The sequence below is a fragment of the Thamnophis sirtalis genome, unplaced genomic scaffold (assembly GCF_051295495.1).
Source record: "Thamnophis sirtalis isolate CommonGarterSnake01/CBP01778 unplaced genomic scaffold, rThaSir2_p1.2 scaffold_8, whole genome shotgun sequence".
Lineage (NCBI taxonomy): Eukaryota > Metazoa > Chordata > Lepidosauria > Squamata > Natricidae > Thamnophis > Thamnophis sirtalis.
The window spans coordinates 55,413,959-55,432,849 of record NW_028261388.1 but is presented as its reverse complement, the minus strand read 5'-3'; the positions used below and the strand labels follow the sequence as shown (position 1 = coordinate 55,432,849).

At 36.7% G+C, this 18,891-nt stretch overlaps 1 protein-coding gene across 4 annotated transcripts in view; it reads left to right on the top strand.

Annotated features, from left to right (window-relative positions):
* Window positions 1-18,203, top strand: part of LOC106542859 (cystathionine beta-synthase-like protein) — a 54,167-nt gene extending 35,964 nt beyond the window's left edge. For 3 of the 4 annotated variants that reach the window (XM_014058703.2, XM_087721712.1, XM_014058702.2), the window contains 10 exons: window positions 181-250; window positions 3,236-3,327; window positions 4,038-4,163; window positions 5,537-5,621; window positions 7,219-7,324; window positions 8,927-9,004; window positions 10,104-10,238; window positions 14,023-14,131; window positions 15,002-15,086; window positions 17,539-18,203. In XM_014058703.2, the coding sequence (XP_013914178.2) occupies window positions 181-250; window positions 3,236-3,327; window positions 4,038-4,163; window positions 5,537-5,621; window positions 7,219-7,324; window positions 8,927-9,004; window positions 10,104-10,238; window positions 14,023-14,131; window positions 15,002-15,086; window positions 17,539-17,648 (996 nt within the window). In that variant the 3' untranslated portion in view covers window positions 17,649-18,203. The remainder of the gene's footprint in view (window positions 1-180; window positions 251-3,235; window positions 3,328-4,037; window positions 4,164-5,536; window positions 5,622-7,218; window positions 7,325-8,926; window positions 9,005-10,103; window positions 10,239-14,022; window positions 14,132-15,001; window positions 15,087-17,538) is intronic. The other variant, XR_015697513.1, reaches the window with a different exon arrangement.
* Window positions 18,204-18,891: the final 688 nt, after the last annotated feature.

Sequence of the window (18,891 nt, the reverse complement as noted above, 5' to 3'; positions counted from 1 at the left end):
GCAAGCCATTTAAAATTCACTCTAGGGGGAGAGGGATGTTGTCTATGTGTGTGTATGTGTGAGTGGTATATCTTGCTTCTTCATGGTTTCTAAGTTGCATCTGCACTGCTACTGAACTGGTCAACCTGTTTGTTGATCCTACATTTTCTCCATTATCTCTCTCTCTTTTTTTTTACACAGTATCGCAATGCCAGCAACCCCTTGTCTCATTATGACACAACAGCAGAGGAGATTCTTCAGCAGTGTGAAGGTACATTTTGTGCTTTACAAACACCTGTCATGGAAATGGGAGCTTCTTAGGAAACTGAAGCTATGTTAGGAGAGATTGATTAATACAAACATGAGAGCATTCAGCCTAACAGACTACTTACTTTTGCAGATAATTTGTAGAACTCATCCAGTGGCCAAGTTACTTTCACCTCTTAAAGATGTAAAAAATGCAAAAATCTTAGATCTGAAGAATTGTTGAAATTCCTAGATAGTTTAAAACAGATTTAAGAACCATAGATTTTCAAGGTAGAATATGTTCCGCAATCATAATTCCCCAATCCTGCAAAATAGTTGTCTAAAGCCTATACTGCAAATTATCTGTACTGTGTGTAATGTTCATTTGTGTATAAATCAACACAAATCTATATCAAAGCAGCTTCTTGCACACACATACACAATCCACAAATCAAAGTTTAACCATCCTCATTTCTCTGCTAAATGTTATGCGTTCATCCTGAAGAGAGAGTTTTCTTAAACCTCACCTGACCTTGTTAGGCAATATTCAATCGAGTACCTGTGTAGCTGTGTTTTGAACCTCAGCCTGAGTACTCCCATGGTAACATGACATTTTTCTGTAACTAGTAGAATTTATTTATGATCTTGCTTTGGGTCAAAGGGGAAGGCTAAGATTCCAATATTGGCATGGCCAGTAGACTGGACTGGTTTTGTGGGTGGAGACGCCCCATTCATGCCAGAAGATCTTTCCATTTTTGTCTCATTTATTTTTAAAATAGTATTTGTGTGCAGCAGATTCAGTTGAAGCCTACTTAATGAGATCGTTGCAACAAGTATACATGCTAACCATATATACAGAAGATGTATCTATGATACCCCTATTGCATTATCCAGACTGAAGAGATGGCAGAATACCAAAGAGTGCTGTAGATGCTTTATAGCTAAACAAGAATTTGGATTTGGTTTAAATGAGATACTAAACCCCATACAAATAATATTATAGCTTGGTATGTTGTATGAAACAGGAGCTTGAGTTTCCCATATGCAGTGGCCAAACATTACTAAAAATAGTGTGAGGACATGGTTGGGGAAGCCCATGCGTATTTTGAACTATGTGATTTTGAGGCAGGGGACAGGACTGGAGACTCAGTGTATTTTGGAAAAAAATAATCTAGTTACAGCTACTACTCATTTAATGGGTTAGTGACTATTTACAAATCAACAATAATAAACAGTAATAAAAAACAAATTCCTGACCAATGCCTGTATTTTCAAGCAAATTTCCTGTGTCTTTACTTGTGATGGCCAAATGAAGAGAATTCTGTTACTAGCTGGAAACCAGTAGAGGGAGCTCCCACATAATAAGTTTTCTTTTTTTTCCTTTTGTGTAAGACAGAGCAGAAGATGCTTTGAAAATAAGTCAGAAGCACTTTGAACCTTACACAGGCCCAGAGATCTTTTTCAAGATTCTGTGTGAACCCAAAGGAAGGTGTTGCTGTTTTAAAACTTGTCTTAGTGTTATTGAATGAATTCTTTAAGCAACAGCATCTGTTTCTTTGTGTCACCAAGCTTGAAAAATATTGGGCTCCTTTCATGACCAGCAGAAAATGCATGCAAGGCCCAAAGCATTATTCTTCCAAATAAGTTTTAAAGTGTGACCACCTCTAATGTAAAGCAATTCTTATCTTAGATTTTTTTAAGTGAACCCACATCTAGAATACTTACCTTAGTTTTAGTACCTGAAATATTGGGAAATTGTTTTAAACTTCAGGTTGCAATTTAAATTAAATAAGGCGCATGGAGATGTTTAATAAATGAAATAGATAAGAGGACAGAGACTCAAGTATCTTGGAACAAATCCAGAATAAATTTTGTCGTGTCAGGGAAATGAAATAAATACAGGCTTCTTTTGCAAAACAATTGACCAAGAAATTAGAAGATGGATCTTTGCATCTAATGTTAGCAACTACAGGAACTTTCTAGTTGCAGCCTAAGAGTTTCGTAGCTAAAAGTGAAGAGTCTTATGGCATCTTAAAGATAACCTAATATATTATTGCATATGCTTTTGTGGATCATTATTTCATGAGATGGAAAGGAATATTATACATCCCCAAGCTGTAGCTGTAGAGGAGGAGAGAAAAGGCAGAAATCATGTAAGGAGAGGGTAGTGTTTTGAGTAAGCAAAATATTCATTCTTTTATTTACAAGCTGATTATAAAATGCGATACAATAAGAACTGACCGCTTTATCAATCAATGTTAATATACAAGTAGTCTTCAACTTACAACAGTTCATTTAGTGACTGTTCAAAGTTACAATGGCACTGAAAAAAGTGACTTATGACCATTTTTCACCTTTAGGATTGTTGCAGCATCCTTATGGTTATGTGATTGACATTCTGATGCTTGACAACTGACTCATATTTATGATGGTTGCAGCATTCCAGAATCACGTGATCCCCTTTTGCGACCTTCTGATGAGCAAACTCAATGGAGGAACCAGATTCACTTAGCAACTGTGTTGCAAATTTCAGAACTGCAATGATTCACTTAACAAATGTGGCGAGAAAAGTTGTACAATGGAACAAACTGACTTAACAAATTTCTCACTTAACAATACATTTTGGGCTCTATTGTGGTTGTAAGTTGAGGACTACCTGTAATTGCTATACTTTATATAAGACATATTAAGTAAAGTATGAGCGGAAAAAGAAGTAGGTCAGAATATTCTTATACATAAATATCTAAAACATGAAATGCTCATCAACATTGATAAGCTGATGAAGTATGAGTTGTAGTAAAGTGACAAATACGCAGCTACTTCTTTTCCAATGATAGCTTTCAGAATACATAATAGGAACATGAGACATCCATTACTATATCCTCTTTTTCAGAGTCACTAATGAAAAACCATCTTGACTTAAATAAGAGCATTGTAAATGTTTCTTATAGCTCATCTAGATACAGCTTTTTTAATATTGGTAAAATATTTATTTCTGCCTCTTCAATAGGTCAAGTAGACATGATTGTGGCTGGAGCTGGCACAGGAGGCACCATCACTGGTATTGCCCGAAAAATCAAGGAAAAGTGCCCCAGTTGCACAGTAAGTCCCAAAGAAAAACACTGACATAGCACTTATCCAATATGAAATTTCCCATTTATTGAGAACAGTACAGATGGTTATGTTCACTTTTTGAAAAATAAAATAATGCAGAGAATAGGGCCCAATTATTATGAAACAGAGTCTGGTGTTGCCCTATGCAATCCTTTGTTATATATAGTTGCTATTAAAACAATCCCCTTCTGTTTGTTGTTATACCCAATGCTTTGGGAAATGAAATTTTAGCTGCTAGTGTTGTATTGATAAGAGTGGAGTGGCTTAACATATTTCTGTATAAACTACTACTCTCACATTCCAGATAAACATTTAGAAAGGAAAAAATGAATCGGAGTTCCATAAAGGGTGAGGAAAATAAGCGCCTAGGAAAACTTTTGATTAAAAAAAAACAATTCCAGGAAAAGTAAGGTGCTCCATCCCCACTGGATCATGGAATTATACAAATATCAAATTAATAAGGGCAATTGATTTTTTTTTATTTATGGTTCCAGACTGAAAAATGAAATATGTACACAATACTTAAATTTTAAGTGGAAGTACCAAAAGTTGCATTATTCAGCTTAGGCATTTTCCAAGGCATAACTGCAGAGGCACCAGTGATGCAGTAATTTTGATTTAGTCATTTCTGTGACTTTATTTAATTTGTTTTTTTTTTAATATCTGTATATTTGTTTCAATAACAAATTGCTCTGCAGATTGTAAGTGTTGATCCTGAAGGATCTATCCTAGCGGAGCCTGAAAAATTAAATGTAACTGACAAGACAACTTATGAAGTGGAAGGTATTGGATACGATTTCATACCCACAGTTCTGGATAGATCGGTAAGGAAGGTTTCATATATATGTATATATATGTATATATATATTTCATTGCTATGATTTTTCAACCATGGCAACTTTGAGATGTACGGACTTCACTTCCCAGAATTCCACACCTCTTTAAATTGTCACAGTTGAGAAACACTGCTTTAGTGTGATCGTCATTGAAATCCCTATCTTTCTTAATTGCAGTAGTAATCTTTTCTCCTTCTTATATGTCTGATTCAGACTTAGCCTTTAATCTTTGTGATATTCAAGTTTTATTTTGATTCCTGAGCTTTAACAGATCTGATCCTACTTTTGTCAATTTCTGAATTTTGAAAGATAAATTATTATTTTTATTATTTTTAATTATTATTGTTGTTGTTGTTGTCATTATTATTATTGTTGTTGTTGTTATTATACAATTGTATCACAGCGGCCAGTTGTTTCGCCGGATTTGGCATTGGTTACTAGTCGGGCCCCACCCAGGGGCCTAGGACGTCGTAACGTATTTTCGTAATATGCGTGCTAATTATTATTATTATTATTATTATTATTATTATTATATTATATATTATATATATTATATATTATATATATTATATATTATATTATATATATATATATTATATATATTATATATTATACATATAATATATATTATATATTATATTATATATTATATATATTATATTATATATATTATAATATAATATAATAATAATAATGTTGTTGTTATTATTATTATTATTATTACAGGAATTTTCCAATATTTATAACAGGACTTATTCATAGTAAAACATGACTTGGGTGCTCTTTATTAAGAGCAATCTGCTTGCTTTATATAGCTTGTGTAGATTGGTTAGACTTCCTGGAAGTGAATAGCACAGAAAAAATGGAAGATTCAGAAAGGTAGTGCAAGGTACTTAAATGGAAATATTTGAGGATTCATGAGATGCTCTGTCAACCCTAGACTACTGTATTTTAATTGTACTGTAATTTAATTGTATTATTGGATCCAGAGAAAGTTTTCTCTTGAAATTTGTGTCAGTGGACCTAAAAACCCACTGCTAAATCCATTCCTCCTTTCCATATTTTCTGACATATCTAATACATTCTGGTCATCCCAAATGAGATTGAGACAGTAGCAACCAGCAGATTTTCGACAGAATAGCTTGCTTTCTAGGGTTGTGCTTCATCACTGGAGGTTCTCAAAAATAGACTGGGCAACCACTTGACCAGGATGGTATAAGATCTCCTGCCTTGAGCAGGAGGTTGGACTAGAAGACCTCAGGTCCCTTTCAGCCCTATGATTCTAAGTTCTAGTACCAATGGATGACTTGTATGAAACAACAGGTCTAGAATAATGTTTTTGTATCCTTTCTTCCTTCTAGGTGGTAGACAAATGGTATAAGTGTAACGATGAGGAATCTTTTGCCTTCTCACGCATGCTAATCAGAGAAGAAGGACTGCTATGTGGTAAACACAGTATAATTTGTAGTCAAGACAATAATAGAATTTGGCCATCTTTTTGCTCTTGATATCAGTTGCTGCATTTTACTTCCATACTAGACAGTCTTTATGAAAAATGCAAACTGTGAATTTGGATCTCATGGATTTTACTGAAGTCTACTTCTGCAAATCATCCAATATGTGTCATATCGTTTAAAGCAGTGTTTTTGAACCACTGTGCCGTGGCACACTAGTGTGCCGTGACATAGTGTAAGGTGTGCCGTGGGAAAAACACTTTATATATAGTCAATATAGGCACAGAGTTAAATTTTTTTAACATTTTCTAATGGTGGTGTGCCTCGTGATTTTTTTCATGAAAAAAGTGTGCCTTTGCACAAAAAAGGTTGAAAAACACTGGTTTAAAGCAGTTCTTATAAGCAGAGAGCTATAGAGTATGCAAAATGCAGCTTACACCATTAGATCTCTTGAATGAGGAAGATTTAGTCAAAAATAATAATAGTGACTTCAGATATTAGAAGAAAAGTATCATCCCAGAATATAAGCTCTTCCAAGTGAAGCTGCCTTTTGCAGTTGATTGATGGTGATTTTGTCAGTGCTATTGGTGTTCAAGTAGTGCTCCAGATGTTTTGGGATGGCACCAAAGTCGCCTATTATTGCTACTACCTTTGCTTTCTTTTGCCACAGTCATTCTACTTCTATTTGTAGGTCTTTGTAGTTTGTGATTTTCTCCAGTTCCCTTCTATTCTGCTGTCTCCAGGTACTGCCACATCCCCTGTCCAGACTTTTTTTTTCTCTCATCTATATTTGTTAAGTGTGAGGTGCTTTGTGGCAAGTGCTTGTCTGTTTGAATTCTAAAGTCCTAGACTATTTTCTATGACTATGTCTATTTTTGGGTCCCATCAGTTCATGCTTCCAGGCAAATGATATTTTACTTACAGATGTTCCAATGCATCATTTTTGATAATTTACCATGCCATTGTTTACAGTCTGTGTGATTTTCTTGTAGCAGCTAACTAGATGTTCCAACTGTTTCTTCATCTTGTTTGCAGAGAAGGCATTTGCTGTCTCTTGCTTATTATTATAACACAATAATGTGAAACCACAGCTGCCAGTTCTTTAGCTGGTATTGTACTTCATTCACATCAAGGTCTTTCCAAGACCACGGATGTCATAATATATTGGCATAGAATTTGTGTGGGTCCAAGCGGTGTGGCCTTTTCAATTGACAAATGGAAATGCTGTCAATGCGGAGATTTCCTAAGTGCTGTCCAGATTTGCAGGAGAAGAATATCAGTCTATTTCCTACTTGTAAGCACTTCAGAGGCATCTTCATGGCCAGTGTAAGAGACAAAATGCTGGACTAAGATAGCCTGGATATTATATTCCTATGTTATTGAATAATTCCTGCCAGTAAAAGAACATTTTTTGATTATGATAGAACTTTTCTAAGAAACTATTACAGTGCTTTAAACAAATTTTCAAAGTGTGCTTAAATTACTAATTAAGAGGCTTTGGCCTCACCCTCTCTTTCCTTTTACTTTCCTCTTCAGACTGTGCATTCCAATATACTTGAATTTTGTGACTCTCCTGTGTCTTTTGACAGGTGGCAGCTCAGGTAGTGCCATGTCTGTTGCCGTCAAGGCAGCCCAAGAGCTAAAAGAAGGTCAGCGTTGTGTTGTCATCCTTCCTGACTCTGTCAGGAACTACATGTAGGTACCCTGCCTTATATGCCTCTTTCTTCCCTACACTGATTGAGATATGGCTGTCCAACAATCCAAAGTCAAAGAAGGGGAAAAGGTGATTTGTAACTCCTTAGATATGCACATCTCACCTGTCTGCAACTCCTTAAAGTAGCTGTACCTTTTTTTGGGCTCATAGGCATAATTCTACGAAAACAGATTTGGTTGCAGGAGGTATGACGTGCAGGAATGATATGCTCATGTATGCAGGCTCCAGATCATCCTTTTGATTTTGAATTCAAATTGTTTTACATGCCAACCCTACTCTAAGGGAAAGATTCTGCTCATATATATTTTTTTGAGATCTCTAAAAACCTATTTTACTAGAACTTACAGGTTCATTATTAACTTGGATGGGTTGGTTGGTTTTGGCCTAACACCTATAATCCACTGCTAAAAACACACAAAGAGCATGTGTTTGAAATCTGTCTCTCTTACATGCTTTCTTAAAAGATACTTTATTTTACATACTGAAATAGCCTGCAGGTAGTTCTCCATTTACGTTCACTAATTCAGTGCCTGATCAAAGTTATGCGAGAGCTTTGAAAATGGGCATACAGTATATAAGGTCATTGAAATTCCAGTTGTTGCAGCACCGCTGCAAATTACATGATTGTAATCTAGGTGCTTGGGTGCCTATCTCGCAATTATGACATTGCATAGAACAGTGGTCACATGCTTGCCATTTGTGACCATTTTCACACAAGCAAAGTCAAAAGGTAAACTGGTGGGGACAACCTACATTGGACTTCCCAAGCTGTTCCCAGCCTCCCTTGATTCACAGGTGGCCTGCACGGCACCTCCCAAACCTTTCAGCCACTCCACCCCCTGCCATTGTACCCCCCCCCCACTGCATGCTCTTACCTGGGATTCCTGTCAGATTATGATGGCTGCTAGGATTACTGTTACTAAACTATGCAGTCATATGACTGAATTGCTTGGCAATGGCAGTCCCAATCCCATTTGCTATAATAATCGAAGAACTACCTATATTTACATTTAGAGTAAGCCCTTGAGGCAAGGACATTCATGAAGGGGAGTCAAACTTTTACGATGGCAACTGACTGATTGACCAAAGTCCTGTTCCTTTTTTCCATGCATCACACATTAAAAATTTCTAGTTTTTGATTGCACAGTCATAGATACTATCTTGACTTTTTAACCCCCCATGTGAGAGCTGTGGGTTTGACATTGCAAGTGAGATCAGCTCCTTGTGCATTCTAATGTGGCTGTTGCTTTTTCTCAACTATGGCAACAAGAGGTTGCTACTGCTCCATTCTACTTTGCAGTCTAAAATCAAGCTTTTCAACATTTCAGCCTACCCTCCCATTGATGCTTTTAGATGCTTTTGACTATCAGAGAGTAGCAGTAGTAAAGGATACAGTCTTGTAAAAAGCTTGTTTGATCTATGAGAGAATCCACCAATAAAGCTTTTCTGCTAGCTACATGTTTAAATATACTTTTATCATTTTCTATGACATTGTATCTCACATTATCCTTATTGCTTGTTTACATTTAAAGCAGATATTACCTAAATTGATGTTCATGACTTACTTTCTTGATGATTTTTAGGTCTAAGTTTTTAAGTGACAAATGGATGATCCAAAGAGGATTCATGAAAGAAGAGGATGATGATATTAAGAAGCCTTGGTGAGATGATAAGATCTATCATAGTTTAATGAAATGTGTCACATTTCCCCAGTTTTAAAGCTAATGGAACCATCTTGTTGCCTTTTTTTTCTTCCTTTCTCCAAGTATATGGGTATACTTTATTTTTTCTTTTCTCTCAGCCTGGATCTGTGCATACCAGTTGAAGGCAACATTTCACAGGCCTGAGAAAGTAGACTCTAATAAAGTGTTAGTTTTTAAGCCAGAAGGAGCCTTTTAAAAATATTGATAGTTAATCCTTTCAAATAAGATGTAAAATCCAAGCCAATAATTGATTCATAGATTGAAGCTTCTTAATGGCTAGTTCAGAGGTATACATGTTTCCATTCCAGTTGCTAGAGAACATGAACAGGAAAGTGCTGTTGTGAAAGCTCTTGACTGTGAACTTCCCCATAGCATCTAAATGGCAACAGTGGGAACCAGAATGGGTCTTTGGTCTGAACCAGGGTTCAACTTATGTTTGGTGGATGCCAGGAAACATGCTTTTTCTGCCATGGTACCCACCTTGCGGTACATCCTTCCCTCCAAAGTTAGATTAGCTCCATTCCTTTTGATATTCTGAAAGACTGTCAAGTCTTGGTAATGTTATCAGGTCTGGAACTCTCAGGATGCTGGAGACTTGCTGAGATGGTTTCCATTGTTGTTCCATTTTTATTCCCCTCATTACCTACAGTTTATCTGCAGCTTTTTGCATTGTTGTTTTATCTTATGGTTGTGTACCACCCGTAGCTACTTTTGCCTCTATAGCGAAGGACACATCTGAGAATGTAGGAAACTCTCTTTAAAAAGTATCATTTTTATTTCTCTCTATTTCTTTAATGTCAGCAGGAATAAGCTGTCCATACATATTATGCAACTTCCTTTTTGGCTCACTGTAGCACTTCTCTCAGTGATATGGTGATGGTATACACAAAATGCAAATAGAAAGGATATCAGTTTAAATACCTTTCCTGGAAGTCAGTCAGGGATTAGCTGCTCCATTTACTCTCAAATGCAATATTCCACCATATAGTCCTTAGTATGCAAAAATGCAGTTTGTTCTTCAGTACCTGAACTGTTATGATATTTGCACATTTCCTAGGTGGTGGCATGTGAAAGTTCAGGAATTATGCCTCTCTGCCCCCCTAACTGTACTGCCAAGCGTTACCTGCGAAAAGACTATTGAAATACTCAAAGAGAAAGGATTTGACCAAGTGCCAGTTGTGGATGAATCTGGGTATGTATAGTCTTCAATATTTTCTTCCTTTGTCCCAAATTAATCCACTTTCTGAAGAGTATATTGCCTGTCTCTGTCCGTTGGGAAGTTATTTATCTTTCCACAATATTGCATCTTTTCACAATATTCTAATTTTCTGTGATTGTGGATTTGGGGTTTTCATGAGCTGTAAGCCATAATCAACACAATTATGACAAATCACCGCTTGAACTATCTTGCATGTAATGAGTCTATCTCATAAATTAGTTTCCTCTTTTAAGTTGTGTTACTGAAATAAATGAACTTTTGCATGATATTCCAATTTTTCAAGTTTCACCTCTGGATGTTGCTCCTTTGGCGCTCTGCTAATTGAATTTGCATTCAGTTAGCAGAACATAAGAGCCCAATTGTCAGCACTCCTTCATTTGGATAATCAGGAAAGAAAACCACAAGACTCCATTGATAGAAATCAAGTGTACTTTTACTAATTATAAATGAACAGAAGCGTAGCAAAGCGAAGACTGATTATTTAGGCGCGAAAGCAAATGATATATAGAATAACCCATTCCCCACCCCTTGGCATCCCAGTCACAGTCCAATCATAATTCTCCCAAGTGTCAGGTGCGAGATAACTTCGAAAGGCATCACCAAGATGGAATGTCGGTGCCATTGGCCTTGGCGGGAAACCTCCTCCGCATGCGCAGTAAGACAGGCAGTAGAAACTCCAGGATCTTCCTCCAGCACAAGTAGTAGTCCCCTCCCAAATACCATGCCCCCCCCCCTCCCCGTTTCAATGGCAGCTGAAGCAGCAGCAAAGCAGAGGCTGACATCAGTATGGGTAAAGGTTAGAGTCTTTGGCATAAATGAAATGGACTAATCAGCTGAAACAACAGATTCTCCAACCCTATTGTGTCAAGTCACAAGGACTGCATGATAGAATGGCACTTCCTTAAGTTTAAGGGGAAAGTGGAGCTAAGGTTGCTGCTTTTAAAATCTGCTTTTAAAGTTGTGACATGGTTTATTATCTTTTAAGAGAATTGTCATCTCCTAAAAATGGCCCATAAAATGATTAACTGAGTTCTTATTGCATAGCCAGGTAAATAAAAAGGCAGTGGGATTGCCAACCTGACCAGAACAAATTGTGATCTGAGCAGGTTTATTCCCAAAGTTCACTCCAGTTTAATAAACAAGGTTTGTTTAGTAAGTCTCTCATATATTCTGTGCTAATAGTAGCTCAGATGTAAAAGGTCCTGTATTGTCTGACCCAGACAGTATAAATTGTAACGAATGGTAAACAATGAGGAAGATGTAACAAAAAAAGAAATATCATTATACTCTCACCTAGTCTGGCAGATCTATTTCAAATTATCAAAAGCTAACTTCTCCAAAGCTTTAGGAGCTATGCAAACACTAGTTAGTCATAAACTTTAATTTAAAATAAGAGTGCCCAACCTTGGCAGCTTTAAGACCTGTGGACTTTAACTCCCAGAATTCCTCAAGCCACATTTGTTTGCTACAGTTTTATCCTGAAAAGATTCAAATACATGTTTTTTAGAGGGCAGCAATTTAAGTGGAGCAGGTCAAGGTGGAGAAGGGTCAACTTCCAGGTAATTGGGAATTTCAAAATTCCCCTCTCCCTTCTGAAAATGGGGATGGGTTGGTAAAAGAAAATAACAGTGTGAGATCAGTGTACTTGTCATCACTGTTCCCTCTAACGTGCCCGGGTGCGCGGCCACGCACATGGCAACAAAACACCGCACAGCAGTTTCCAACTGCCACCTAGTGGTTTTTGTGAGACGCCTTCCACAATAATAGGAGGGGAGAGCCAGCCTGGAGACAGCAATCACGGCAGGAAGTAACTGAGAGAAGGGGTGTGGGGGTTGGGAGAAGGCATGGGACCGGCTCCCAGCAGTGGCTGCTCGGATTTGCCATTAGAGAGAGAGAGAGAGAGGAAGGGAGGGAGGAGGAGGAGGAGGGGAGGGAGGGAGAGCGTGAGCGTGTGTATCCCTCCTTCCTTCAGCCCAACATTCTTCGCTGGCATCCCGGCCAGACAAGAAGGACTGCAGAGGGTCTCCTCAAGTCTAGGGCAGCGAGTCATTCGATGGGAAACGTGCCTCTTGGAAGGAATGACCCGGATTGGCTTCTGCTTTCGATCTGCCGCCCAAAGACTGAACGGAGAAGCAAAGAGGCAGGAGAGACAAAGCAGGAGAGATGAAGTGAGAGCCAATCTGGGTCATTCCTTCCAAGAGGCAACTTTCCCATTGAATGACTCGCTGCCCTAGACTCGAGGAGACCCTCTGCAGTCCCTCTCATCCATCCGGGATGCCAGCAAGAGTGTTGGGCTGAAGGAAGGAGGGATTCATTCTCATTCTCTCTCTCTCTCTCTCTCCCTCCCTCCCTCCCTCCCTCCCTCCCTCTATTTAAGAGAGAGAGAGAGAGAGAGAGAGTTAGTTGGTTGGTGGGCAGACTTAGCACTTCGTTAAGTTTGTTTCTCTGTGTGTTGTGTATATATACATGTCTCAATGGGTGCAAATGTGCAAGCATTTTTTTCCCCTTTAAAAGAATTTTTGGATTTCTCCTCACCAAACCTTTAAGACTGAAAGAGTTAGAGTTGAAATATAAAGAGATTGTCAATCGCCATTCTGTTAGATTGATAGGCAATTAAGGACTATCTTGATTATATCCTCCTTAGAAAGAATATGCTACTGTATGGTTGAGAAAAAGATCAAACTTCATTCCATGGAAACCCAACAAAGTTCATAGGGAGCGTTTCTTTCTATGATGGGCTTTTTAGGTCAACGTGAATATCAGTTATCAAAAATGTAGTTATCAAAATTAAGCAGGCAATAGGCAATTACAAAAAGGGAAGCCAACTTTCTGAATCTGTTTCTTTGCACTTAGTGACGTATAAATAGACTAATGTTCTGAAAACCTGACCTAAATTACTATATATTTTAAATAGCTGTAAAGCTATGCTGAAAAAGTTGTTCTCATGGTATTGTGATAAATTCAATAAAAAGAAGGGAATTCTTCATGAACCTAAGGAGAAATGAGAGTATTGGATAGTAAATGGACAAATAAAATTACCAATCAAAGAGAATATTTGCACCTCAGGGTTGAAATGAGATGTTCTCTCTTACTCTTTCCTCTTCCTCTCTTCTCTTTCTGTCTCTCTCATCCTCTTTCTCTTTGTCTCTCTTTTCTTTCTCTCTCCCTCTTTTCCATTCTTCTGTCACTTTCTCCTTCTCCCTTCTCTCTCCTCTTTGTCTCTTTCTGTCTCTTTCACCCTCTTTCGCTTTGTCTCTCTTTCTCCTTCTTTCCCACTCTTCTGTCACTTTCTCTGTCCTTCTCTGTCTCTTTCTGTCTCTCTTCCCTCTTTTTTTCTTCCTCTCTCCCATTCTTTTATCACTTTCTCTCTACCCAACCTGTCCCCATACTTATCTTCGATTGATCATGTTTGCAATAATTTACTTGCTTTTCTAAATAGGCGCAGTTCTCTTACTGGATCCCTCGCTCGCTCACTCAAACACACACACGCACACACACGCACAAAACCATTTTTCTCCATTCCAATTCGGATCCTATAAATCAATTGCTCTGTGAAATATCTGTGGAAAAAATTCAGGTGCTCAGGCATGAAAATGTGCTGCTCAAATACTATACTTTTCCGCACACACTGAAAAAAAATTAGAGGGAACATTACTTGTCATCTGAATTAGTGGAAATGTTGATGTAAAGCTTTTAAGTGGAAAAAAAATGTTGATACAACTCATTCAGTGCTCTCCTTGGGGTGTCCCCTTTTTAGACTGATTCTGGGGATGGTTACTCTCGGCAATATGCTCTCTTCAGTGCTTGCTGGTAAAGTACAGCCTTTGGATAAAGTCAACAAAGTAATCTACAAGCAGTTCAAAACGGTATTGTGCCTTCTATATATGTGTTTGTTTCTATTTCCTCCCCCACCTACAAAGTATGTAGAAAGAGTTTCTGAAAATCTCACAGGTTAAGGAAATCATACACACCTCAGTCAGAGCAAAATTCAAACAGGATATTTACATGCTTCAAGTACTGGGGACTGAAAAGAAGTCGTAGTGGTACCAGTCAACAGAGTGTTGAGTATTCAGCTTCTAAAGCCGGATGAAAACAACATTTCAGTGACTGGAATATCTTTTCTGTACACTGAAAATACCTTTAGATTGAGGTTTTAAAATTATTAACAATACTATGGGGAATGTAAAGAAGCAAAATACATGTACATTTAAGGGGCAGAAACAGGATAGTAGTAGTCATTGTTTTTGTTGTACTTAATAAATTGAAATTACATGAAATAAAACCAAAATCCTCCTTGTAAAAAATGTATCTTTGTACTTTTTAATGTGCAAATGTTAAGACCTTCCATGTATAGTCTCATCCTGCCTTCACTATGAAGTTACAACACTAATGTAGATAGGTATTTTATTGCTGGAATGATAGCTGGTTGGTGCCATAAATCGTTATTGTGGAGGTCTGTGCAATGTCCCTAGTGGACAAAATGCTTAAATATGAAACCCACAGGGCTGAGAGTATTAATTAATGTATATCCTGAAGTTATTTTTTTCATTTTTCCTGATTTGCCCAGAAAAACCACTTTATGAACATTCAGTACTTGTGAATTTTTAAACATAGCTCATGAACACATTCTCTTTTTTACAAAATCTTGTGGGAAAAGGTGGAATGAGGATCAGAGTTCTTATCTAAATGTGAATGCCATGTATTGTCTTTTAAAATCATGCAACTTTCTATTACAGATTCATTTGCAGGACAACTTAGGAAAGCTGTCTCATATTTTGGAAATAGATCATTTTGCTCTGGTGATACATGAACAGATTCAATGTGAGTATAAGGTTATTATTTAGTATTCAGTTTCTGCCTTTTTAACTAGCATGTTTAGGACTGTAAGTTACTGATTTTCTAGTAAATTATAATGATTTAACATTTTCCGTTAAATAGATTCAAATAAGCCCATAGACATGAAATAATGCTACTTCCAGCTTCTCCAATCCAGTGGGTTGAGCTTTTTAAAATCTTGGGTTGGACTGAAAAGAGTACTCTATAAAATGTAACATCTATATTAATAGTAATACGACCAAAACTTTAACTGAAGGGTGTTTTTTTAACTTGAGCAGTGGTATTGATTCTGATGCTGCCCTCATTACAATGCTACGCCAGCCTGTCATTTATTTTTAGAGAAAATGGATTGTGCACTGATTTTTATCTGTCTTCCATAACAGTTATCATAATTTCTATAATTATCTATTTATATGTATGTTCTGAAGTATGAAAAACCTCTAAGCTCCCAATTTAAATCATGGCATGAATCTAGATTTTTTTTTCAAGCTGCTTTCCCTGATTAATACATAGCATTAGAAGTTAATGGGTGAGCAACTCAAGACAAGGAAAATTAGGGTCTCTAACCGATGTATATATAAAGAAACAACAGCATTAGAAGTAGTCTGCTCTTTCTTCAAAGTAACCCATATAGTTACTAAGTGACTTTGTCTTCAAGGTCATTGTTAATGTATAACTATCTATTCAATACATTTTTCCTAAGAACTCATAACTACACTTTACATTTAATTGATGTTTTTCAAATATAAAAGCATATGCTGGAACTACATAAATAATTCCTTTGCTATTCATTGTTTGCTGAATTTTCCTAGAAATGTTGCAGTGAAAATAACACAATTCTTAAGCATAGCTAATTTATTATCATTTAAACTTTATCATAAAAGTTTGTATATACTGGCTAGTCCTTAAGATCTCAGAATATTCTCTCTTATGGCACTTTTTGCCACTGTTGATCCTTGGTTTATTTATTAGTTTACTTTTATTTTTAATTTTTATTTATTTATATAATATAAAAATGCTTTCACGCAGTTATTACTTGAGATTCAGAAACTCTCCATCTATCTCCATGTATTTACTATCCTTATGGCAGAGTTAGCAGAAAGCCTACCTTTAAAATATATGTGAGCTGTGTATCTTTATGTGTGTGTAAGGAGCCATTGTCCTTGTTCGTTTAACCTAGAGTTCCTAAAGGTTTTTGCCATCCAATGGAAGGACACAAGAATCTTTTCATTAGATAAAAGAAACCTTTTGAATCCAATTGTTAAATTTTGGAACTGCTTCAAATGTTCAGTCAGAAGGACCAACTTTGTTAACAGGGTTGCACTTAATGTTTATATTTTTGAGGGAGTAGAATTGAGGTCTACAATAAATGGAGCAATATGAAAATTGGGCTTATGTCCTGCCATGGACGTGGGCAGAGCCAGGGTTTTCTGCATTCCCTTTCCCAATGTTTTGTGTTAAATCTTGTCTTTTGCTATTGTTGTTGTTAAAAATGCTCTAAATTTATATTAAAATATTTCTGGGTCTTCCTCCTCAAAATAGCAGGAAACCAGAACCTGGGGTGGAGAGAGGAGGTTAGGTGGAAAGGTATGCAGAAAATCAGAAGTCACATGTAGTCTTTAATCATTATTTGTGTAGCCTGATTTTACAGCGACAAAAAGTCACAAATATAAAATTCAAAGAATAGACAATATTACTCAATCTCAACAACTTTAAGACATGTGGACCTCGGCTCCCAGAATTTCCCAGTTGAAGTTCACAAAACTTTAAAGTTGCCCAGTATGAGAAACATTAGAATAAACAACTCACATCAGAAAATGCCCCATTTTAAATCCTACGTTTTAGAGTTTTCGCACCCACTGTTAACAATATGCTCTTTATTATTTTAAAGTGGCTTTTATCTTTCAAATTAAGGCTGTGGCTACCACAGAATAAGCCAAAGCTGGCAATGCTACACCCAAAAGAATGCTTTTCTGGATAGCAGGTTCTGCAGAGCCTTGGCCAGTTTACCTTCAGAAAGACCTTTATTGCACTTTGTGCAGAATATGGAACTGAAAATAATGCAAGGTCATTTTTTAAAAAAAAAGGTGTATTAAGATTTGCACTGAATGGAAGCAGACACCTATCAATAGCATAAATAGGGCCAAAGCCCAAAAGCAGAACAAGGAAACGAGGCAATTGCTAAGTTGCTATCATCTTGGAGTACTTTTTTGTCTCTTTTTTGTTTTGTTTTTTGTACACAGGATGTTCTGACTAGCAGCTCTAGTAGATACTCAACTAAGACATTAGGAAGGCATTTGGTTGGGGAAATCTAATGTTAGATAACTATATGTTTGTATAATTTATCTGTCTGTAAGATAGGAATTTTATGTTTTAAAGTGCTCATTAGAAACAGTTTCACAAAATCAGACTTACTGCATTCTCTTTTGTCTTCTAGATCACAGTGATGGTGAATCTAGTAAAAAGCAAATGGTGTTTGGTGTTGTTACGGCAATTGACTTGCTGAATTTTGTGACTGCTCAGGAACAGAAGAGAAACACAACCTAAGTTCAAGAAACACATCAATAGGGCTCATTTCATTGGCTTTTCACATTAAAAAAAGTCTCTCTTCTTCTTTGCTTCTTTTGTTAGAAAAATCTAGAAAAAATCCTTTTGGTCAAAATGAATACCATCAGAGTCATTATAAACAATTGTTAGCTTTTAAAATGTTGTAATTTCTAGAATGTAGCAATCACATTGAAATATAAGGACATTGGGAAGTTTTAGGATTAATAGCTTCAGGAAAGAATTGCTTTGTTTGCACATACAAGTTTTATATTATGAAAGCACAGCTGAGCTGGAGGACTAAGGCCTGAATGATCAAGCCATCTCAATAGGATGGCTATGTGACAGCTTTCCAAAACCCACTGCTGGTCCTGCTTCCACATTATGGTTGTGGTCTAGAAACTCTTCCATTTCTTACACTACACTGTTTTGCAACCTAGAATGCTATTAGATATCTTAATCTTTAATCCTATTAGAGCTTGACCAGTATCAAACCTACTGGCTGTCTTCTAGTGCACAGAAAAAAATACAACTACTTCCTAACCTAATCTTAATAAAGGAATTGTCTTCAGATGTATCAAGGGGTTGAAATATAAACATACATAACCAATAGGAAGACTATTTTAACTTTATTTACAGATGCTTGTTTGTTTATCCAAATGTTTCTGCTGAATTCCATATCCCACCCATTTTTCCAATGCTCAACTATAAGGTGACAAAACATTCCTTAGCCCTCCAATTCGCAGATTTCACTTCCTGAATGCTTAATAGCAATGGCCTTCTTTATTCTGGTTAAATTGTGGGTGCAAGAGGAAGTAAAAAATTGCTTTGCCAGTTAGTAAAAAAAAAAAAAAGAGAGAAAAAGCTCTTTAACTAGTACATGCAGTTTCCATTCCTCTATGCACATTGTGTGTAATCAAAGATAATTTTGTCTACTTGACACACTACCAACTCATAGCATGACCTATGCCAGCATCAGAAAATGCTGTATTTTCTCTACTGTTAAGTATTCTAATGTTCTATTAAATCTATGGTTGGCTAACTTGACTGCTAATATATTTGTTCCACAAAGAACAAATCAGAATATTTAATGACTTAAAATATTATTCTATCTGCACATTGTTTTAACTGTCTAGCATCTCGTTGGCCAAGTAATTGTTACCTCTGCTTTGTTCATGGGTATGCTATGTTATTTAAAATGATACTTGTTTAGCTGGTCATAATAGTCTTAATGGGGAATAACTGC